At 27.6% G+C, this 26,743-nt stretch overlaps 1 protein-coding gene across 1 annotated transcript in view; it reads right to left on the bottom strand.

The window, feature by feature from the left end:
• The window catches only part of LOC108777314 (tachykinin-like peptides receptor 86C), a 47,453-nt gene extending 25,618 nt beyond the window's left edge, over positions 1–21,835 (bottom strand). Inside the window, exons 1-2 of the mRNA XM_018544155.1 lie at positions 21,541–21,835; positions 1,335–1,548 (exon numbers count right to left, since the gene is read on the bottom strand). Of these exons, the coding sequence (XP_018399657.1) occupies positions 1,335–1,548; positions 21,541–21,835 (509 nt within the window). The remainder of the gene's footprint in view (positions 1–1,334; positions 1,549–21,540) is intronic.
• Positions 21,836–26,743: the final 4,908 nt, after the last annotated feature.

Genomic DNA, 26,743 nt, shown 5'->3' with positions numbered 1-26,743 from the left:
TTTAAAACATGGGAAAAATAAGAAATACCTAACATATTACGTATGTATATGATTTTAAAAAATTGCATTAAAAAAACTTGATAGTTGTAAATGTGTAAATATTATATAAATATACATATATATATTTGTTTATTTTATGATATATATAAAAAAAGAGTAATGCTTATGTTCGTGAATAAAGCATTGCAATTATACAAATTTTAGGAGAATATTTGTATTACATATGTTTTATTTAGTGTTTTATGTAAAACAGAATGAACCAACCATACGCACGCATATTGAAGAAATAAATTCCGATATATTGGAGATGTATAATAAAAGAAATCAAATAATCATTTTAGGCTTTATTGAAAAAAGGAAGCATGTGCATAACGAAATAAAACAATAAAAAATAAAAAACAATATGAGATAAAAGAAAGAAAAGTGAATTTATTGGAATGTATTATAGTATAATATTATACATTTACACATTTTACTCGCTTCCTGAATGAATGTGTGAAGTGGTACGATCCAGTACGTTCGACTACTCGTATCTCTACCAGAGATTGCATTTGGTATCGATTGCATACAAACGATATCAATTCGAATGACGACGTTCTGCTAGCATTTCCTCTACAGCTTACATACGGCGATTTCACCCGATTGGTAGCTTTTTCCCCGCGTGTCACTATTAAAAAGGATCTATGGAACCAAGCGTTCGTGTCTCTATTTTCTCGACGTAGCTCACGATTAATCGCGTAAACTCCGTATATCGACGGAAAAAAGATTGTTTTATCTCATATGAAATAAACCGATGAAGAGAACGGAATTTAAAATCACATTTATTATAAAGAAATAAAAATTTTCGAAAGAATAGGAAAGTGGTTTATACAAATACATATTTATTGTACAATAAATTATTGGTTATGTTTATAGATTAAAATTATAATGAACGATATTACTTTTTTATAAAGCAAAAATATATATATACACTACATAAAGTTGTTTTATTTATATCTATTCTTTTATTAAATATATAACTCTTATTTTAAATTTATCATTATGTAACATTACATATAGTTGCAAGCAATTTATATAATTACATGATTAATTTTTTTTATTTAATTACAGAAAATAGCTTTAAACGGAATTTCAAATTAAGCAAATCATTTATTGTTCAAAATTCAATGAATAATTGTGTATATATTTGAACATTACATATATATATATATATATATATGTTTATGATAAATACATAATAACCTTAGACGACTAATACTGGAAATGATATTACGTGAGAAAAGAGACTGAAAAAGAAGGAGATATGTGTAAAGAAGTTTCTAATAAAAACTTACCTGTCAAATGAAATTACGACGAGAGTAAAAACACTGGAAGCAACGGTCACGTGTGCTACGAAGTTGTTGATGGTGCAATACACCATTCCGAAGGGCCAATTAGAGTTAAGGAGGAAGATAAAGTTGAATGCGCAGTTGAGCAATGACATCATAAGATCCGCAATAGAAAGATTTACCAAGAAATAATTAGTTATTGTTCGCATTCGCCGATGAGCTGAAACAAGCAAAAAAAAGGAAAAGCTATAAAAGCCGTATTAATATTTTTATGAGTGTATAATGGAGATGTTTTAACGCAGATGTGTTTAACATTTCAGTTTGTATTTCCTGTTTACAAATTGTGCACTTTCCGCAAAAGCATTATAATGTCTTTTTGCTGTTACTTGAGTACTACAATGGATAATAAATTTTTCCGCTCACGTCCCAGCATGCTTCGACCAATATTAAAATTCCAAACATTTATCACAAACAATATCAAATCTTATTGGATCGTGAGAGTTTTAAACCGATGAGAACATGCCATAACGGTCAAGCTGGATCTCAGATGCTTCTAATATAATTTCGTGTGAATTTATATATATAATATGTACGCACGGAATGCCAGAGATCCGGGTTCGACTCCTGAGGTAATATTTTTCGCAATATAAATTAATTATTTATATATATATCAGATTTTTATATATATCAGATATTTTATATGTCATTCATAGATTTTAATATTCAACATTATTAAGATCCAAGATGCTATGAGCATCAAAATTGTTAGTCAATTTAATTCGTGATAGTAGTTTATTACTTTAGTTTACTCTAATAAACTACTGCAGTAGTTTATTAGAGTTTGCGTTGTAAGTCTGAAAAAAATTTCAGCGTGCATTTAAGAATCTATATACGTAATATATAAATTTACACGAAATTATATTAGAAGCATCCAAGATCCAGCTTAACCGTTATGGCATGTTCTCATTGGTATTTAATTTATCGCAAAGATATCCACGGAAATATCTTTCCGTGAAAAGATGAAACATTTGTATTTGATATTCTTTTCTTTCTATCTTTGTACTATTTATCTTTCAGAAGTTATCACGTTATGAAGAAACAGTGAAAATCGTTAAATTATTTCATACAGACTATAGAAAACCGGAGATTACTTTTGTTAACGAGATACATTATAACATAGAGGTATATCATTTGTTAAACATAATCATGTAGTTATTATTAACTATTTTTCATAGAAGGATATTTTTAATGCTTATTCTGTTTTGTATAATGCCAAACATAAATTTTAATTACATTAAAATAAATTTTAATTACATTAAAATTTAATTTTAATTAATATTTTGCATTTAAATCATACTTTGATATTATTATTACCTTTTTTTCTCAAAATTAAAATATATCATTTAAAATATATTATCGCAATATTTATAAAAAGTCACAATAGGAATTTATGGTTTTATACATGTGATGACACTAACAACGTATTACGTAAAAATACTTTCTAACATCGTGTTACATTAACATTTTTCCATTTAGCTGAAAATGTATAATAGTACTTTGTGACTTACAATTAGAGAAAATTGTTATTACGTTTACTGTATCTGTTAATTAATAATATCTCAAGTGCATAAATATTGATAAATGACATATGTAGACATACATATGTGTATACTAAATATCTCTTAAGAACACTAAATATTTGTTAAGAAAACAAATAACATACAATATATAAATATCCGTAAAAAATACAGAGCTCTGTATCGACTTTTGCGCATGAGTATATTTCACTTGTTTTTCATGATAATCCAATATCTTTTATGAAGGATATTACTGCGCTGAAAACTTTATCAAGTAGAGTATCGCAAGTTTAAAAAGTTAAGAAAACTAGTATATCGTAAAAAGAATAGAATTACAACACGTAAGATCTTAATGCATGGCAACAAAGATTTAGATGTGAAATTTATTAAAGAGAAAATTCAAAATTAATTTAATGTTCTTCAAAAATATACCAAACTAATGTATACTTAATTATTAGATAAGAAAATTTAAATAATAAAAATTTGGATTTATTTCTTTATAGGGGAGAGTAGTCTAAATCGGACCTATTTACAGTTTTTGTTCTCTATAAGGAGTAAATAAAATCTGATCATAAAACCAATGGTGCCGTTAAAAGATCATTTAATTTCCTTCATTTTTGCTTCAGACCATTTTGACGTATCTCTTACCTGTGTCGAAATAATGAAAAATGTAAAAATGCATTTTCTGATCCGATTTGGAACTACGAGTTGAGAGTACCGAGTAGTTCTGAGTAGCGTTTCTTATAGTTCTCGACGAGTTGTATCGAAAAATGTAAGGTGAAATAGCGATTGGACCAACGGTTTGCAAGATACAGCGACATTTGTCAGAAGATCAACAATTTTTAGAGTATATCTCGGAAACCATTGGTCCAATCGCTTTGAGCCCTGATACTTTTCGACAAAACTCGCTGAGAACTGTCTAGAACTCCGAACAGAACTACTCGGTACTCCCAAACAATTTTCCGACGTGGGACTTGGAAAAAAATTTTTGATCAAAAATTTTTTGGGAGTACCGAGTAGTTCTGTTCGGAGTTCTGGACAGTTCTCGACAAGTTCTGTCGAAAAGTATCAGGGCTCAAAGCGATTGGATCAACGGTTTTCGAGATATACTCACTTTAAAAATTGTTGATCTTCTGACAAATGTCGCTGTATCTTGCAAACCGTTGGTCCAATCGCTTTTCCACCTTACAGTTTTCGATAGAACTCGTCGAGTACTATAAGAAACGCAACTCAGAACTACTCGGTACTCTCAAAAAAATTTTCAAAGATTTCTACTACTTTTTTTAAACTTTATTATTCTTCAAAAATGTTTTTTATGTATCAAGAACTCTAGGTATTCACAAAATACTTCTGTTAAGCTGATCAGAACTATTCGACCTTGAATTTCGTTAAAAAGTTAGCACCCCATTTTTAAAAAATTATTAAAAAATGATTATTAAGCGCAATTGTCATTAAAAATCATAGAGAACTCTTCGTATCGTCAAAAAGAAGCAGGAATTATCATTAGAACTATTGTATCTAAAAATTAATTTTTCAAAATTTTTAATTTTTTTTTTATTATTTGAAAATTTTTTTTTACATATCAGGAACTCTAGGCAATCGCAAATTGAAGCTATTAAGCCGCTCAGAACTATTCCACCTCGAAATTCGATAAAAGTTAGCACCCCCTTTTAAAAAAATGTTTATTGAGCGGAACTCTTGTTATTAACTATAGGGAACTCTTCGTCTCGTCAAAAAGAAGTGGGAACTCTAATCAGAACTCCTGAGTACTATAGTTGGGGTGCTAACTTAACATACCCAAATCGGACCTCCCCTATGGACTTTTGGATAGAATTTTAAAATATTTCAATTAATTTTTGTTAGTATCGAGTAAAAACGAGCAATTTAAGACTCACAAAGACAAAAATACAATTTATATTATTAGAATTAAAATTAATAAAAAATTCCATCAATCTGAGTTTGATGACACACGATATTTTATTGATTTAATGTTCCTTAGACGAGATCTGGTCGGTCGATCATCAGTACTACAATCAAGTTGTGGTGAATCGTTTTTCTTTGATGAATTAACTGACTTACTCGTCTTTTTAGCGTTTTTTGTATGGGTTCCATTTGGACACGGGTTCTTTCGAACTATTGGAAAAAATTTTACAATGAACCGCAAAAGTAATCACAAAACTCTTAATATTTTTTAATTCTACACTCTTTAATTATCTTAAATCAATTACCGTTTAAATTTTTAACATCTTTTAAATAATGATTTATAAGAATTTTTTTTTTTAAAAAAATTTTCGCATGATTGTAAAAAATACATATTTACTTCTATTCTATGAACGTTATGACAGAATACTGCCAAACTGCTGTCATATGTTCAGTGTCTCATAAAGACTTTACATTATAAATAGCACGCAAATCTGCTTAACCGTATTTATTTAAATTAAAAAGATTTGGAATCACGGTCCGATTTAGGACATTCTTCTCCTACTATTTAAATTTATGTATATTATATGTATATTGCTTGATACGTTACGTATACAAGGGGGGCACATGAAAAGTTATACCATTTTATTATTTCATTAAAATTGTATTTGTGGAATATAAGTTGTTTTTACTTTGTTAACAAATTCTGTGTATTTTGTGAATCTTTTGTTATTTATTTTTTAAATAAATAAATTTGTTTATTTATAAGGATATTTAATCTGTAAAGTCTTGATAAATAATAAATTTACATTTGTATTATGTAAAGTACACATTTAATTATGTAAAATACACATTACAGGTCACATTTTGAAAAAAAAATCTCTATTGTACTTTAAATTATTAAAATTTTTTAATATATTTTAGCTCTGCCAAATGTAAACATGATATAATTTTCTGCTTTACCATTCAGATAATAAGCGTAAACTAACAAGCTTTTTTTATACGTGTATGAAAGACGTGTTAACTTTTATATTATTTATCACTAGAGTAATGTGTATTTACAATGTGATAAAACTTATTTGTGATAAACATAATTAACACAATTTTTTATATGATTTGAGAATGCAAATAATAACTGTATAAATTATCGTGTAAAAAAGATTTTGTTACATAATAGTTGCTTTCCATTTACACACAAGTGAAACTGAGTCTGAAGTGAGCTGAGTATGAAATACTCAGATTAATGACGTCACTACTTGCTTATTTTGATAAAATTAAGAAATAACAACACAGGTTTATAACTTCACTTTTAAAGTGAGTCTACGAGACTCAATAAAGCACACGGTCTCGAGCTTGTGCAGATTATAGGTTAAAAACTCAGTTGAATCTCACTTCTCAGAATGCAAAAGGAACACGCATTCAACTGAGTAATGATGTCACAAGTGAGAATTATCTGAGAATCAGAGTAAATGGAAAGCAACTAATATTATTCGTATAATAGACTTGATCTAGCTATATGGTATTTCTTCTTTAATAGACATGTAAATAATATCTCTCCTCTTGTTACGTGAATTCGATAGTGATACTTGAGAACGCCATCGCATATAACGAGCGCATGTATATCTTTCTCTCTTATTTAAATAAATTTATTTCATTTCAAAAAATTTTCAAAATTGACATATTAGAGCTAACTGCCTACTACACGACAATGTCGCGTGTGCAATACGCTGTGAACAATAATGTCTTGTGTGTAATGTTCTATGTACAAAAATATTGCTAATCGTATTTACGCGAGAAATATTGGAATCAATAATTGTCATCAATCGAAATTTTTACTTCTGAAATTCTTCGCGTAGTTGAAGATCTTTCACAGTACTTATATAAAGTTATTATGGAACAAAAAACCCTTGCATACAAAAATGAGATATAATATTTATGTTTTATTACAGGTCATCAATGTATATTTATACATAAAAATGTTTTAGCCCTAAATTAACTATTTCATTATTAACCAAATCTCTGTACTGCGCTAAATGTATACAGTATCATAATATAATTTAAATATTGCCTTTAATGAAAATTTATTATTGATAGGTACTTTAAAAATTTTAATTACATCTATGGATTCGAGCTAAAATAAAAAACTAAAAAATCTTATGAAAGATCGTTATGAAAGATGATATGTAATAACCTAATGACATTTCGAAATATAGACTTCTCGTTTTATTAGCGAAAATCGAACGCTTATAATAAACGTAAGCGGATTGTCAGCATATCCATGCAGAAACCCGAACGTAGTTGGAATTTAGGGTATGACGATTTATGGATTAACGATAATTACATTAAAGGTGAAATTGTTTGAAATTTGTCAAGTAACGTTAGATTTCTAGAAATGAATAAAAATTATTTCTTATTCTTGTTCTCATACTTTTAATTTAAATTTTTTAAAATTGTATTATAGTTATGATGTTCTGTTAACAATATTTTCAGTTTTAATTTAATTTGTTGTAAATAACCTTTTAAAACTATTGTTAATATAGTATTAAAAAATAAAGTAAAATATTATTTACATTAAGAATATTTGTATATAATATTAAAAATATATATAGTCTTAATAAATATATAATTTAAATATTTAAAATGACAATAGTTTCAACATGTGAAAATGAATGCCGTGGCAGGGTGACGGAGCGACATTGCCTCACTTTCCTAGCTCTTACTTCCAAACGAATGCGTGTCCCATTAAGTCCTTTTAGAGTAATAAAGTAGAGACCTGGGGCTACATTTTGAGCTATATTAAAAGAAAATTGAGACTGGCATTTTAGGCGCGCCGCCATTTTGAAAACTTCAAAACTGACAAACATCGTCTTAAACCGGTCTGATCGAAAAAAGAGTATTTTTACGTTAAAGAACGTTCAATTTTCTATAAGGAAACGTCTATATTTCATTTTCAAACTTGCCTCTCATGCCCACTAATGACAAGCGAAAAGAGCGCTGCGACGAAAAAGCCCAAAAATTGGGTGGCCCACTTGGCATGGAATGCCTCATATATATTTTTTTTTAAAGTGTTCTTATTTTCTCGGGAAAGAAAATTCGAGGTTTATGGAGAAAACCATAGTAGATCATTTGTAGCCTATGGGAGTTAAAAGTATTATATGTGTATGTAAAATATCATATTTGCTCACAGAGCATAGTGATAATGTATGTATCATATAATACGTTAACCACATGTTACAGTTTCATATTGTATGAAAACTGGATTGGCTATCTTTCATCAGTTGAGTGCTTTTCTCTTTTTTTGCGACTAGAAAGTTTATATGTTTATTATTTCGCGCTGCTTTGAAAATATAACGACGCTGAATGCTTAAAGTTTAAAGTACTGTGGCGATTTAATTTTTTTAAAATATTCGGAGTGATGCATAGTTAAACGATCATAAATAGCATAATTAATCATCTTTTCTGCTTTTTAAACTGTAAGTACATACCAAAACTACAAGTACAGAAACGTTAATTAAGCTCTTTTGCAATATACAATCTCCAGTAGTTTATCGTCTTTTATTGCCTCTATTTGGTTTTCGACCTTATATCTATATATATCTCCAAAATTACATAATAATTACTATTATAATATATCATATTTCTGATAAATTATATAGTAGTCATCAAAGATATTTCAATTTAGTCACAATTATAATGTTATCATTATAACAGTTTTTCCAAGTTGAAAATGTCCATTTTAAAATTTAATATTAAACGAAACACATTAAATATATTCATTAAATATATTCGATTTGTAATCAATTCTTATAATGCAATACCACATTATAGAAGAGCAATTATCGCCATTTATATTATAATTAAGTAACGTTGCCTAATTCAAGATACTAACGAATATATTATTCGCTCCTTTTAATTAAATTATTACATAATTACAAATGGATTCTTAATGAGTGATTTGCTTATTTTTGTATTATATCTTTATTATTATTATAACTGTTTAGTTGCGTCTACCCATGATGTAGCAAATTGTAAGCTATTATGCTAATTTCTACTGCCCAGCGCAGATGCTCTCATATCACTCACCAAACATATCTCACTAAGATAGGAATCTTCTACAATCAGAGCTCATTAACTATCCTCTTTGAGAACGCTTACATAAATGTTTAAATGTGGCTATGATTCGACGCAATGAACATTGTATACGCATATTAATACACGTTAATGCATGTTAGCATGAAAAATTCTTTTTTTAAATGTAATTTTTAAATGTTGACCCACACCGTACGTAGATTTAAGTAGAGAATTTTTAATTTCAATTTTTTTGTTAATGATAATATTTCTCTTCATGTTTGAATGAAAATATATATTCAGTTCTCTCTCTTTCAGCATATATACTTTTCACACAAATTTACGTAAAATTATATTATAGTAAATACAAGTAGCTATTAGCCATTTAAATGTGTTTAAAATAAAGTTAACTTCTCCTAACAGCTGTCTTTTACATGTATTAATTTGTCTACATTTTAATTAACGAAACAGATATACAAATATGTTCTAAAATAATATCGAGATAATTGCATTAATGTACAGTTGTTTCATAATTTACTTTCTAATTTTTGCAAGCTTTTATTCGTGCTTTCTCGAAGCTATTGTATTATACACACATTTATTCAAGTACATGAAATTGCTTTAGACGGACTAAGCTTCACATACTTATATATACTGAATACCATTAGACGATCCGACAGAATTTTAGAAATGCACGTTTCTCATATACGAAGAAAATCGCAATATAATATATATATAAATATACTATATAATTCCACTAAAAATGTATATTCTTCCTAAATTATTTGTGAATATTGCCAAAATTAGCCGAGTCAGATATCTCGCATATATTTTGCAAAATATTAGTATTGAATATAATTTTAATTTTATCTGTTCTCCACAAAAATATGATAGTTGTGTCAACATCAGTAAGTCCTTAAACATCATATAGTATTACAATATGTATAATATAGTATTATAAATTTTATATGTCAATTATATACCGTACGCGCGCTATTAATCGTAAAGTAATGGCGATACTGATCGAGTAAATAATTCTTGCTTTAAATTAATTATGAAAAAAATAGCCATTTCAATAATTTAAATCAATTGTAAATACAATAATTTTTTACATATAATATGTATGTATTTATATATACGCAAATATGTTATTGACGTTATTAAAATTACTAACAATATATTTCAGTGATTATCAGCTTAATTTATTAAGTTTTTTGAAGTATACATTACAATTATTATAAAACTTATTTGTTATTTTATTTATTTTAATTTATTAATATATTTCAATAGACGGAATAGTCTGCTACTCCTTACTAAGATTTAGATGTGGTATTTAAGAGGATTGCATTCTATACTTCCCTTTTGAAAGCTCTTCTGTTCGCTAACCATCGTTCTACTTGTAACAAATTGAACGCGAAGTCTAGTTTGAGATAATCCGATAGGGGTGTAAATTTGTGAGCAAATTTGCAAAAGCTTTTGTCAATGACATTTGTAAAATATCAATTACGTTAGAGATATCATGTAGGTGGGGAAGATCGTATTTCAATTTTATATATTGATACGAGATTGAAATGCCCAAAGCATTATGTTGAAATTGTAGTCAATGAAAATAAATTGCATTAGCTTTAAAAGGAAATAAAAATCAAATGAATGTTTAAGAAAACTCCGTTTACCTACAGACCGATTGCCTACAAGTATTATTGCCTTTAGCTCGATTGCCTTATTATTTATTTTTGTTTACATTTATTTTGGTAATTATTCGAAATAAATCGTAACCCATGTGGACAGTGGAATGTGTAGACAGTAATGCTTTATGATTGTTTTATGTAATATTATGTAGCATTTTGAACTTTTATTCCTAGAATACATTAAATGCATTAAGCGAATGCACTTATGTACGATTGCATTAACAGATATGACGTTATTGTGCGTGTTGCTAAATTAATTCAAACATTTCACCTGTATTAAGTAATTAGTAATGCTTTTTACTGAGAAAACTGCGTTAAATTTAGTGTCAATATATTATCTATCGTATCATTAAGGGATATATAACATGATAAATCTTAATAGACTGATTTTAATATACCTATGGACATATTATATAATGTATGTACACATGTAATGTGCAGAACAATTAGTTTTTATAAAATGCTTAATTCATATATATAAAATATGTATGAAGAGGGTATAAATTTTCTCATAAATTCACTATTAAGCTAACAAAAAGTATTTTTTAAGAAATTTATTAAATAATATTATTACTATATCATTTTTTTTATAAAGGTAGAAGTTTATTACCGTATTTTTCATATTTTATTTTTATTACTATTTTGCTATTTATTTTTATTATTATTGTGGCTAAATTTATATAAATTTCTGAAGTTTTTTGAAGTATTTGAATGTATTATTTGTTTTAATATCTGTCGACGTAGAAGATTTTTTAATTTCGCAGATTTATTTTACAAAATTATTTACATTGAACTAAATGAAATTGTACATGTAATCGCAACTAATACAATCGTGTTTGTCGAATACTTTTTTCGGGAAACTTTGATTGTCACTCAAGAGTTAAAGTTTCATTAACTTGATATCTCCGACAATCCCCGTAGTCAGTTTCTTCGACCACGACATTGAATTAAATCAGAAAGGATTGCTTCTTGGTTTCTGCTATTGAATTAATACATTATTTTTATTTATAAATTGTTATATGTACAAATACGTAATTTAGAATATTTAAGAAATATTAAACATATATTTACTTTCTCTTTAGTAGAAATAACATTAAATGAAAAATTAATTGACTACGCTTTTGAGGTTTTCACGGGTATTTTCTTCAATTATACCAGAAGGTTTGTGGGTTATCGCCGTGTCTTTCTTTATTATTAATGCCAACGTTTCGTGAACCATGCCGTTCACTTTATCAGGGCGAGGGGTGCACTGAGTATCAGTGAAAGCAATGAAATTCTACTTGATCCAGCAAAATCTATTTGTATATAAGCTAATTAGAATGCTAATTGGCTAATATATATGTTTCAGCTGGTTGAAGTAGAATATCATTGATTTTAATAGATTGTACTAAATTAATTTTTTAGGTACAGTATTAACATAAAAATTAATAGTTACAAAAAAAATTAACTTTCCTGATACGTAATTTTAGACGTTAATCTTACGTAATTTTATATTTATATTATACGTTAATTTATACGTAAAGATTATGTTATTTATACGTAAATTTACGTGTACATTCCTCTCTTTTTTCGATTTTGTTGCGCGAAATATGCTGATTTTTTGACCAAATTATAATCTGAAAATGACGTATAACTACTTTACGAGAACAGTGAAACGTTGTTTCGTAATAATTACATAAATATTACAGAATGATGTTTATTGAGATATTTTTTCTGTAATGAAAATGGTAATAAAAATGGTAAAATTATGTATTTTATAAAATTTGTTGCGTTTGTACGTATAATACTTACAGGTTGATAAACATGCACAATTTTTAAAAATATGCATTAATTTACAATACAATAATGATTTAAAAGTAAATAATATAAATAAAATCCGTAAACAATAAAACAAACATTTTAACTAATTTTATGCGCGCGTTCTAAATAAATTGTAATTATATATTCTTTGATAACACAACGTTCCAAATAATGTCAAACAATGTGTTAATTTTATCGACAAAATAGAAACATGTTGTTCTTTCTGTCGATTATAATTAATTTAGTAACACAATGTACACTTTAATATAACATGTGTTTGAAATTCAGTAAGTAATATGACGCTACTACGAAATTTTATTGGAGAAAGCGTAACCTTTACATAAAATTCAGTTTGAATCATTTAAAAGAATTATACGTAGATATATACATTTATATACTATTGTATATTATCTCCGAAAACATGATGAAAATGTCCGGTTTTGCAACATATATTCAACATGTCTTCGGGATCTGCATCCATAAATCACAAGGGTTTTGTTACGCAAACCAATAGCGAAATGAATTTCAACCCAATCTCCCTGGGGTACCTTAAAAATATCTAATGTATAGCTGAGAATATAGGTATCATATTGAAAGGGTAATCACTTGATGTAATCGTGGGACGGAGTCCTTGAAATTATTGTAAAATTTATATGAAATTCCAATATATAATCCGATAATTACATATGCAACTACACGAAATAATTGTGTAATATTAGATAAAATCGTTTATTTTACCAAATGACCACATATATAGCGAGGAAATTATTTATCATCAAATGAAATTATATAAAATCAAATGAAATCATGTAATCTGTGGGATAATATTTCAGATAATGTTACTCCCTCGTATCATATATTCACATATAGAAAAAATGATTTTTATTCCCTGATGTATAGCCAATTAAAATAAAATATTCATTTTTATTAACAATTTTAATAAAAAATCATAATTTGTGAACATGTGGAGAAAAAAATCCGAAAAAAATCAAGTAAGTGTACTGAGATGTATACCGTAGCCAAAAAAATATCTATCAAAATTAAAAATAATGGGGCGTTTCTATTGCTAAAACTATGATGTTTTTAGCTGTAAAACTGCTACAAATTTTGTCGATCGCCGAAAAAACCACTTAAGTCATTTTTAAATAATTAAAGATATTGAAACAAAAATAGCAACTTAATATTTTTTCTATGCTAATAGCTTACTACAAGATAGTTATATTTCTGTAGAAAATAATGAAAAAATTCAGTTGCTAATATTTAATAAGATATGCAACTGAACAGAAAAAATAAACTTAAATCGACTTAAGTGGTTCTTATAGCGAACGGCTCATATGTAATAGTACACTGTTTGCAAAATATGGCATTGTATAATCTTCCTTTTTATAGAAATAAATTATGCATTACACAGATCGAACTTTACAAAGTAGTTTTATAATTTTTAAATTAAATTTTAATTAAAATTCTCTGATTAAAAAGAACATTTTTGTGAATAGAGTAACCGATATTTAATAAGATAAACTAGGTAATAAAAAAAATAAAATTTGACAAGTACATTAACAAATTGAAAATATTTTAAATAATTATTTTCGCCAAAAAATTTTATTTATTGTAGAGATTGAATATTTTTTTTTAAAGAAAACGAGCAAATTTTTTAATAAGAAGTAATTTTCCATACAACATTGTATGTCAACAAAAGTAGCATGTATAATGCATTGGTTTGCAATACACGTTATACATTTAGGAAAAGGAAAAGCTCAGCAATTCTGTTCGCGGCAGAAAGTATTTTGTGAACGCATGTTTTCACGGGAATGGACTGTTGCAACTGTAATGCCGTTTAAAGCTTCTATTTTCTCGCGACAACCCTCCGAGATATATTTTCAGCTATTGCTTGTCACGACAAAGCGTGACTCCACCATCACAGATCCTTCTTTTCCGATGTGGACAAACTATAGGATCAATATATCCGAGAAATATGGTCGCTCGTAACAAAGCTAGATTTCTACAAAATTTTATGTTTGTACTATCCTAGTCTTAATCTGCCAAGCCATTGAAGTTTTCTCACCTCTGATCGATAGAAACTTCCTTGGCCGTACTTGCAAATAATGTTCGCACGGCAAAAGTTTCATCACGAATTCCACCGATGCTATGTTGAGAAGCATTGGAAATGATGCGTAAAAGATCGCAGCTTCTCTTACTGATAAATTCTTGCTCGTAAATACTGTTTCTTTGTTCCATGTCGAGGAATAGATTGCATTAGAGTACATACGCAAAAAGAAGATGAAATGATGTCGATCTATCGATACGTCACCATATATTTAATTTATCGCGATTAATTTTATTAATTTATAACTTGTAAAACACAGATTCCGTAACACTTTGCAACAACGTTATCAAAAGCTACTTGCAATTAAAAAACTGGAATATAAAACTTTTGTACAATATCGCTACCTCGGTATGTGAAAATTTCAAGTTTTCTGCAATTCAAACTCCTATTCTAATCTTTTATCTGATTCGAAATTAAATGACATTTATGGGCGATAAAGAAAACTTTATCGAATTGGTACAGAATTGTGGAATAATATCTATGCATGTATAGATATAATCATTATTTCTTTAACAATAATATCATTTACATTTAATATTACTCGTATAATATATTAACAATAAAATTATGAAGTATTAATATTTTTTACGTAATCTCTCGTTGATTTTTGTGTTTGCTCTATGTATCTTTATTTTAATCATTATATAATGTATTTATATAATTGACTTTGTCATTAAAATAACTAACTTACATATTTAAAAACGAGGAATAAAGCAATAATAAAATATCGCATTTAATTATACAATAGTTTCTTCAACGAAACATTTATATGTGCCATGATTATTGAGCTTTTCGATGCCATCTCTTCTTATATTTTTATAAGTGGTTGTTCTGATTGTTATCACATCATATGTATATACACATCATACGTACATACATATATGACTACGACATAGATATATAGGAGTGACACATTTCTTTACCATATAAGAAAAGTTTCATAGCACGGCGTTCGGCAAATCAACATCCATCAACTTCATAACTTCATTAAAGGTACTTGGTTCGAGAAAAGTTTAACTAATAAGTTTCTTAGTTATTGGAAAAGTAAAGGAAAAATTATATTGTATTAGACAAGTTTGAAATGTCTGATACATTCTTAGAGTAATGCAATATACGCATCTTGAGATAAATGATCTGAAGATTAAAAATATGGATACTGATAAAATTTATAGATTATAATAAGAGTTACAATTTTTTCTCCTAATAGATAATTATATTAATTTATCTTTAAATACAAATTTGTATGAAAATGCGATTAAAGAAATTCTACATTGTATTTTCGATTGTGAGCAATTAACTACTGTACCTATTCAACAACTGCAGATTAATAGTCGACAAAAATTCACTACTTTTGCGTTCTAATTTGTCCTAAATTATTAAATATAAAAAAAATGATAAAATTACTCTTACATAATAATCCTATTTACAGCGAAATTACTTTTCATGGAAATTTTGCTTATTATACATATTTTTTAAGTGCAACTTCATATAAAATATAGTTAACTAGCTGTACAAGCCTCTTTGTACTAAATTACTACACATTTTCACTATTACATTAAGTTTTTGCATAGTTAGATCTTTCCTAGCTAAGGTAGTATTTATTACAAAATTGTCATATATGTATACTAGGGTGGCACTTAGGACCAAAATTTTTCTTGACGCCCCCCAAATCGACTCCAAAAAATTCAAAAAAAATCACTGAACTTTTGCAGATTTTTATCTTCACTCCTAATGGCCCCCCCAGAGCCCCGTAAATTAACATTGTTTTTACATAAGGAAAAAATTTTTTTCAGTATTTCTACTGGCATTTTTAACGCAGTCGGTCTAAAAATCTACCAAGTGAGATATCTTTTCTTGGATGATTTCCGAGTGCAATGAGCCTAGTCCGAGCAAAAACGATCCATTTCCGGCCGAGTTATTCCACTTTGAACTTTAATAATTTTTCACCCAAAAAATGAGAAGAACCTAAAACCTAAGAACCTTTTTCCTGGAAAGTACAACATTTACTACAGAAATTCTTACGAGTAAAAAATTTTTCATACAATAAAAATAATGTGATAAAAAATTAATTCTTTTGCAATTTTTATGAAAATGCACGTTATTCTTATGGGGGAAGCAAATGAGCTTTTGGAACACGCTATGAAATGGATTTATACAACTCGCGTTTTACGGAATATCATGAGAAAGTCTCAAACTGGTACAGAAAATAAAATTATTACAGTTAAAGAAATATGCGAGCCTTAAACGATAAAAATAAATTAAAATGACTGTTTCTAGATTTCATGCGTTTAAGAGAAAAAAAAATCGAACGACCTCTTCTATGTCAGAATTTTTTTTTCCTAGGTCAATATCTTATAAGGTGGTCATTTTAATTGGAAAACTATAAGGAATTCGAAATTCAATGGTTCATAATTTTATAATGCATTCTAACAGAGCTATTGTAATTTTATTGAGAGATTTTAGGTTCTTCTTATTTTTTGGGTGAAAAATTATTAAAGTTCAAAGTGGAATAACTCGGCCGGAAATGGATCGTTTTTGCTCGGACTAGGCTCATTGCACTCGGAAATCATCCAAGAAAAGATATCTCACTTGGTAGATTTTTAGACCGACTGCGTTAAAAATGCCAGTAGAAATACTGAAAAAAATTTTTTTCTTATGTAAAAACAATGTTAATTTACGGGGCTCTGGGGGGGCCATTAGGAGTGAAGATAAAAATCTGCAAAAATTCAGTGATTTTTTTTGAATTTTTTGGAGTCGATTTGGGGGGCGTCAAGAAAAATTTTGGTCCTAAGTGCCACCCTAATGTATACATGTATGACGTATTATATACATAATTATATATATATATATGTATATAGGTGTTTGTACGGCATAAATAGGAAAGAAAATATAATATTAATACACACGCGCGCGCGTACACACACACACACACACACACACACGCATGCACGCACGCACGCATGCACGCACGCACACCCGCACATTACACGCTAAACTGCGTTGTGTTAAAACAAAAGCATTATTACAATTAAATCTTTTGTGGATTTTATATGACAATTTATTTATACAATGCTACATAATAATGTATACTTTATTTAAGATTTTATAATACGTATATTTTTGTTATTATAAATTATATAAATTTATTAAATATAAAATGTTGCGCGTGTATAAAATGATGCACGTGCATATAAACGTACCTTTACGGATTCGCGGCAAATTCTAAAGGTTGCGGAAACAAAACAAGAAAAAAATAAAAATGCAGCCAGTACTTACATAATAGTTTATTCAAATGTTAAATGAATAGATATACCATACATGTACATGTTAATGGTAAAATGTTGATAAATACCTACAATAATATAATACCAGTTTTCGAGAGAGAGAGAAAATTTTAATTGTTCGAAGGTAACCTGTTTTAATAAAGTACGTGCGGGGAATTTTAATATATTGGTGTACAACTTTGCTCCCACCGTTTTTACAGGTATAAATTTATACCTGTAAAAACGGCGGGAGCAAAGTTGTACACCCAATATATTTACGTGTTTTCTTTAAAATAATATGTTTTTATGTATTGATTTATATTATATAGAAAATGACAATCTTAGAAATATATCAAAGACTTGTTAATAAAACGCGATTTTATTTATACAATGTACTCTATATGAGATCTTATATTCACCATACCTAAGATTTTAGAAATTTGTAAATTAATTACCGTTTTATTATAAAATATGAAAACACACATATAGTTATACATAAATTTTCAATATCCAAATAATATAATTAGAAAATAATATATGAATAATATATAAATAAACTTTGTATGTGTGTGCGATATATGGGTAATACAATAAATTTTATACAATAATTTTTTAAACAATTTGTTAAAAATACATAACACTAAGAGTAATTATCGTGGAAGATGAAATTTGTAGATACTAAAAAAAGAAAAAATTTTTTAATTTTGTAAAGCTAAAACTGTTATTGTTTTTTTTTTAATTAATTGTAATAAAAAAATATAATCAATTAATCCATAAAAAGAATATATCAAAAGGTTGGAAGTTTTTATACATTTTTCTAATATTTTATTTTATTGAGCACGTGTAAAAATATATTTTGTATGTTATTATGAATGTGAAACCATGAATATGCCAAATTTAATCGGATACAGATATGGTGACATATTTAGTATATATATGTTTTATTTGTATATTTGTATTGCACATATAACTATTTACTATACATTTTATATAAAAATACATAAATCCGATACATGTGGTTCGTATAAAAAGTTATTGTATATATTTGTATTGATTTACTATACTGAAAACGAATTATTTGTCTTTGATTATAAGAATGCTTGTCATGTAGACATGGAGCAAAGCCAAACATACATGTAACAAGAAACAGTTGTTTAGTTTACATAAAGAAAAAGATATAAGTTAATCGAAATACCAATGATTTACATAAATACATAAAATTTTTCAAGAAATTTTTCTTATATATAAATTTAACGTTTTATTTATTATTTAAATTCTAATATAGAAATAAATCTTTGTGAATCTTTTATACAATAAAAATTCACAACAATACATCTTTATCAATTATTGAAAACGATAGTTATTATTTGTAAATTTTTATTATGATTTTAAAAATGACAATAAAAATGTACTAGATTGTTTTAACAGAAAAGTGATACATTTACTTTTGTGGTATACTTTTTCAGCGTATGAAAATTGATAGTACTGCAGCTTAATACCATTTTGAATTATTAACCATTTAGCAAAATATTTTTCTTTAGTTGTATAAAAAAATAAAACTTATATAGCTACAATCAAATTATTTTTCTGATATAAACAATGTGACGTGTTTTCGTATGTAAAGGTTTATCTCGTTTCATGCTCTATTTGTTTTTATTGAGTGTCTGTATCACATCAAGAGAAACGGTTTTCAACACAAGATGTATAAGAAATAAAATATTCAGTTGCCCAAATTAAACGACTGAATATTTCATAGATTTTATGTAAACATTTATAATACATAATACTATAAGAATGAAAATATATTAATATTACATAAGTGATTCTATGTAATATTCATAACATATAACATTATGAGAATGAAAAAATATTAATATTATTATATATTTATATATATATATATATATATATAGAGAGAGAGAGAGAGAGAGAGAGAGGAGAGAGAAAGAAAGATTATTATACAGTCAGCCCTCTGATAACACGGTCGATTCGTACCGTATTGCATCGAAACCGTACTAAGGGAAATTTAAAAGTGATGCAGACCAAGGGAATGGATTTCGTGCTGTACCTAACTGCAGAATTACTGAAATAATATTCGATTTTGGTCCCCGAGTTAAATACATAATTCGTGCATGAGAATTCCCCAAGTTTATTAAGTTGTGTTATATGGAAATCATGTTCTCGGAGGACTGTGTTATACGAGACCTATCGCAATTTTTGTACCGTGTTATATCGAAACCGTGTTCTCCGTGTTCAAGAGTACCGTATTATAGGAGGGTTGACTGTGCAAATACATATTTGATTTGGAATAACAAAATCAGTTTTGATATTCACGAAAAAAACTTACTTTTTCTTCATCATCAAAAAAACTTCTCCTGTTACATATGACTACTTAATACTTATAGAATATTTAAATAGATTATTTAACATCTTGAATATATGCTTAATTTTCTAAAAAAAATCTACTCAATCAGCTATTATTCAATTATTTCATTGAACATAACGAAGTAATATGATATCGAGACCGTGTCTCCAGATGCAAATACTTTGAAAGAATATCTGTAGTGAATAAATGTACATTTAATTTTAACTTCTCAAGATAGAATTTAATTAAAGATAGCTTTAAAAGAATAAAGCAATATACTATGAAATTTATGTGTATATAACATATTTATATATGTAGTTTTCGTTATAAAAGAAATATTAATTTTTAAAACTTACATCTATATCATGTCTTTTTATAATAATTAAAATTTTTACTTAATTATTTTATCATATAAGAAACGGAATAAATTGATAAATTGTTTATCGTGATATCTTTTATTTGAATAAAAATACATAAACTAAAGTGAATTAAAATTTGAGATATTTATCGCAATATACATAGTAATTTTATAATGCATTAGATTTAATTTTTGTTAGAATCCGTGTCAATACGTAATAGATAAGAGAGAAACTTGTCATTAAAAAAATTAAAGATGAGTTTAATTATAAAGCTGTTAATATAATAATAATAATAATAATAAACATGTATTATAATGTTAAAATTATAAGAAAGTATGGAGAATTGTATTAACTGATTAGTATTCTACTTATTTAGAGAAGATTATTCGCTTTATGCAGTTTCTCAAATAATACTATCTCCATAAGAAATTCATAACAATTACTGTTCTTTTGTATTTTTATGCTTAGCTATTTTCTAGTAAGACTTGTTAAATAGCTTACATAATTTCAGGTAATTAAATTTTTAATAACAAAACAGTACCTCGTTAAGGATTGTTAAGATCTGTTTCATTTCAATCTGAATCTTTCTTATTTATCTTATTTAGCGTGTACATATAACAATTCTTATAAATAAGATATCATATGTAAATAAAACATTGTGATTTTGCATTTACAAAAATATTAGACATTTACTTTTTATTTAATTGAGTATATGAACATTTAAAAAAATTTTTACTTAAGTAACTTTATAATAACATTTAATTGTTATTTAAAAATTTTATTTTAGTGTTAATTTTATTACTTTGAATATACAATTATGTATCATCGTGTATGCAATTATGAATATTATTTTAATTTATTTCTGCAATTGATTTATAATAAAAATTGAATTATTGATTGCAAATAAAAGCGATACATGATTGTGCATGTTATTCATAATACAAATATTTTAATCTCAAAAAATCCTACTTTGAAATAATTTGTATTCATAAGAACGCGAAGCTCACTAACAACAGGAAACTTGTTGGGCATGCTATATCACGTTTATACAATCAGTCTTCTTACCGAGTACGATCCACATAACGATAATATTTCCACCAGTCGAGACGAGTAGTATCACTGCGAATATTAGAGACCAGAAGAGCTTTTGCCACCATGGCAAATCAAATGGCCGTTCCTGATTAACAAGGATGCAGTCATAGAGCGCTTGTCGTAGAATTTCACGTCTTGTTGACTTGTTTAACGTCTCCTCGATAAAATAACGTATCTCACTAAGATTTAACTTTAATAGTAACGTAGCATTGCGTTCTAAAATCGATGCAGTACAGTTATATAAATGCTCTAGATTTAGACCATTCATATTTGTAAGGATTGTCTTTGCTAACGACACTATCGTACGGATAGTCCTGAAATTTTGTTCGATCGTTATATCTTTGTTTGTTTCCTCCAAACAGCACGTTAAATCGATTTCATAAGCTATTATCAATTTCCTCCGACGTGACGCACAATAAACTGGCGAGTAACTGCCATTATGGTAGCTTAACTTGAAAGCTCATTTTTTATTGGAAAATTGTACGTGTAATTGATACAAATTTGTGGTACTTGATTAAAAATCTCACACAGTTTGTTGTTTCATTAGTGCACTTGTTATTAATAATTAATTTTTTAATACAAAATTTTATATACAATAAACGGATTTCGTTCCTTTATTTTTGATTCATTTTTTTACTTCTAAATACTTCTGTTAAATTTATTATTGACCGTTAATATAAGATTGTCTTTGAAATTAGAATAAACGCGAAATGATTATATCTCGCAATCAGATAACTTTGCCATGGAGATTTACAGATATCTAACTATGCACTTGAAAACTACGTTATATTTAATGTGTAAAGATCTCTGCTTTATCTTTACGTTAATTTTGCAAATTAGTTTAATCTTCTCTTAGTATATTTATACATTTAATGCTGTTTTCATTCTTTTTTAACTTCGTCACACTAATTGTAGGTACAACATCTTATAAATAATATCTCATTTTTCTTTTAATGCATTATTTATAGTTGTGTTTTTAAATAACTAAAATAGCACTTGAACTTTTAAGCACTTTTTACACGCATGTTAAACGACTGCAAATTATAGCTTTTCTGTCAGATTTTTTCTATTACTAAAATGCACTTATCGTATCCTTTAAAAGCACAATTTCATTCATAACGAGTTCTTTTTTTATAATTAGTTAATAGAAAGCGCAAATCGTTAAAGACACGATCGTTTTAGTCATCACTGACAGTAACAAACGACGTTTATCACGTTGTGTCCGAGAACTTGACAATGTATATCCGCATGTTCGTCAAATCTTGATTGTCTCTTGTCGATCGGCATCTATTTATTTATGCGCGACCTGTCCATCGATTTGTCAATTGTCAGCATTATTGTCGCAGGATTATCGGAGTCGGTTATGCAAACGCCTATCACGTAAACAGTTAGATTTATAGATGATCGTTTGTCAATTTACATCGTTTGTCAAGCGGATCAAGCCGGTGTACCGCACTGAAGAACCCCGTCGGCGATACTGAAAGGCTCAAAAGCGCGTTCATTCAGTGATGCGTGCGCACCATGAACATTCTCGCACCCCTTTCCTTCGTCACCTACCTACCTCACCGAGGCTTTCCACTTGGGCACAAGTGTCAGCTGATAGGAAAATACGTGAATGTTTGCACCGATTTAAGCCAGATACTAGCGCATTTGCCAATTTATGATAGCTATTTTTCAAGATAAAAGTTAAGAGACTTCCGTCACGTACGGTGGGACACGTCTCAGATTCAACAGATGTTTTATATTACGTGCAGGAATGCATCCGGGGATTCAGTATTTTTCAAGATTTAAGACTCCGATCCCAACATGTTAAATTCACGATATGCTGCAGTATCACGTTTCACATTAGTTTTAAATTATTTTTATACGATTTTATAAGGAGATATATCCCTTACTTTATATTTTATAAAAAAGTACTAGCTCAGTTTAAACACATAGCGGAATAACAATGATTCTGAAAAACTCTTTTATTACAAAGATTTATTACACAATTGCATATCTTACACAATTATTTACAATCATATACTAAATTACATAGTTTATTAAATTATTTTTAATTTAATACAACATATTACTTACTATACATTAATTTATATTATATCGAACTCTTAGTAATGCTATCTTTTCAACAAGCGGAAGTTGAATTAATAAGTATAGATAAAGTTAAATATTACAGAATCTTACGCTAATAAAGATAACATTACATGTAAAATTTATCTGTCTTTAACATGAAAATTTGCATCGGGGAATATGCATCGGCAAACATGCTAAACATTGTAATTCGAGAAGTTACTCGTAGAAAGTAAGCGAATATTTGCTTTGCCAGCAGAGCCTCTTGTTTCGCAGATTCAAATATAAATAGAAATATATATATAAAATAAATGAAAATAAATTTTCCATTCCAGAAATTTACGAAACATTTAATGAATGCCGAGAAGGAATGTCTTATGCTTGAAAAGAAATTATTTTGCGATAAATTATTTTGCAGAAAATTCTTTTTTAATTATTTTTTGCAATTTATAACACTCCACGAAATTTGAGTAATTTTTTTTATGGAGCTATATCGTGACTTTGATAAAGCTTTATCCATTTATCGCATTTGTTTGACGTTCGAACCTGACTTCGTGCTAACGACTTTGTCATGGATAAATGTCATTTTCCTTTCGTGCAAATGAGAACGATAGTAATCGTGACCATATTTCTTCAAAAGTGACCGAGTTATACCTATACGTATATCCATACTTGTTATAAGATTAAAAACTTGATTCTCTGATATATAAAAGACGAAGTTCGTCACGTCAACTTTGTAATCATCTCCGAGGATAAAACTTCAGTATGTTTTATTACTTTTATTGCTAATTTTCGCGAAGAAAAAAAGAAACTATCGCGTGAGAAAGTCGCAGCTAAATATACAATATTAGCGCATTATTACAGATATTATTATTATAATGAATAGTTCTAAGAATTTATATCTGCAGTTTTGCAATGCCAGTAAATTCTCAGAATTATTTAACAAGTGTCACATTATCTTTCTAATAATTTTATATTTATAAACGTAAAATCAAGTTTTTATTACATTTTAATTCATAATTTATACTTTTCAATACTGTTGTAGTATTCTGCATTTGTTTCTTTATTTATGATAAAGTAAAATCTTTTATAAGATAAAGAGATATAAATCTTATTTGTTTTTTAATTGTTGATTAAAAAACGGGGAACTTATTTTTTAAAAAAACACAATATGAATTGCGGAGATATGAAAAGTAGTATTGTGTTTTAAACCCTAGTTCCGCCCTTATAAAACTAAAAGTTTGCAGCTTTAGATGAGCGAAGAAGAAGTGAATCTTTCTTCTTGGTTAACTATATATTCGTATCAGAGTACTCTAACTTAAGTGAAAGTGGAAAAGTATTCTCTTCACGTTCGGTTGACTTCACATTGAGATATCTCATCATATGAGAAAGATCTTGGGAAAACTTTTTATGTATATCTCAAAAAAGCAAATTCCAGTAGCATTATATGTCGACTACTCTTATTCAAATTTAAAAAAAGTTTTGAATATCTTAAATATATAACGACGAAAAGAGATACGCAATTTACTAATCTTTTCAGTTGATATTCTGAGAAGCCAAATGAATTTAATTATCCTTTATACATTTCTATAGCTTGAAAGAGATAATGTCGAAAGGATCGACCGGAACGATTAAAATTGTTGTGCAATAAAGTTTTAATCGCCTTTCAAAACACTTTATTGAGAGAAATGTTTCAAGTGTTATTATAAATAATTTAACTCTAAAATAATTTCAATCATATACAATTATCAGTCTAAATATAAATACCAATTAATTTTTTTAACGTGTAAAGTGTTACTTACATATAAAACATTGAATAATAATGCAACATAATATTTATATAAATATATTTTTGTAACATATTTGTATATCTTTTATACATACATGTATATTCAGCGTTACGAATTTACAAACGTATTACTGTGCAATCAAAAGGTATATATGAAAGACAATTTTTCTCGTGAGATACATACCGTATATAAGGCACAATGGTCTCTAAAAAATCTTGGTAAATTGATAAGCATGGCTTAAATTTTATTAAATGAAAACGAATATAAGACTTGGATGAAAAAATAATTTAATGAGTAAAATATGTAAATATATCATTTAGCAAAATTAATGTTAATTCACGATGTACATTTACATCTGTAATTAACATATCAATTTGAAATTATAAGTAATGCATTTTAAATATAAAAAGGGTAAGTTTTTTTATTTATTTAACCTACATAAATTACCGTTTAAATATTAGAATTATTTTCAATTAACTGTATGTATAAGAAAATATAAAAATATTTTGACGTGTTATTATATGCTTAATAATTAATCAAATTGTGACTGAATATATTTAACTTATTTTTATTTCAGAATTTGACCTTTGTTTTTTACGCGTATCATAGAATGTAGATAGACTAATATTGTTAGATCATGGTGCGCCAACAAATCCCATTATTTACGAAAAATTGGATTAAAATTTTCCTCAAAAATTATTTCTCTCTTGGAAATGCTCACAAAAGAAAAGATTATTTTAACCTGATGCAGTCATACATTCTTCACGATATTTTATGTTACACAAATGAAGTGTAGAATTTAATAAGTTATTTATTAATTATATAGACTTTTTAAAAATACTTTGTTACTCTCGTGTTTACTTTTCTTTTCAATCAGGCATGTATATCTTTTCAGTTAAACGTCAAATATGTGGGCTCAAATAGAAACTTGTAAAGTATCTGATACGTATACATTCACTCAGGAGTTAGAACGCTTGCATCCACACATCATGTATATATACTGTGACCGTACTCGCGGGCGACGGCACAACTTCGTCGCATTCTCTATGACTCTAATTATGCGATAGCTCTTAATTATGACAAAAATTACTTTAAGAAGCATAAAGTGCGGTTTGTCTTTAAATTCTTAGTTAATTCGATACTTTGCGTCATTCGGCAGCTTACGTTAATAGACAATGATCATAATTGTCCTCTTACTTCAATTGGGCGTCAGAAACGAGAGAGCGTGCCACTCTTCGCACAATTACTATGATAATTTGCTCGGACAAAAGAAATCAGTAGCTCAAACAGATTACGATGGACGATAACGAATAGCT

The sequence above is a fragment of the Cyphomyrmex costatus genome, unplaced genomic scaffold (assembly GCF_001594065.2).
Source record: "Cyphomyrmex costatus isolate MS0001 unplaced genomic scaffold, Ccosl1.0 scaffold43, whole genome shotgun sequence".
Taxonomy (NCBI): domain Eukaryota; kingdom Metazoa; phylum Arthropoda; class Insecta; order Hymenoptera; family Formicidae; genus Cyphomyrmex; species Cyphomyrmex costatus.
This window is presented reverse-complemented; position numbering and strand designations above follow the sequence as displayed.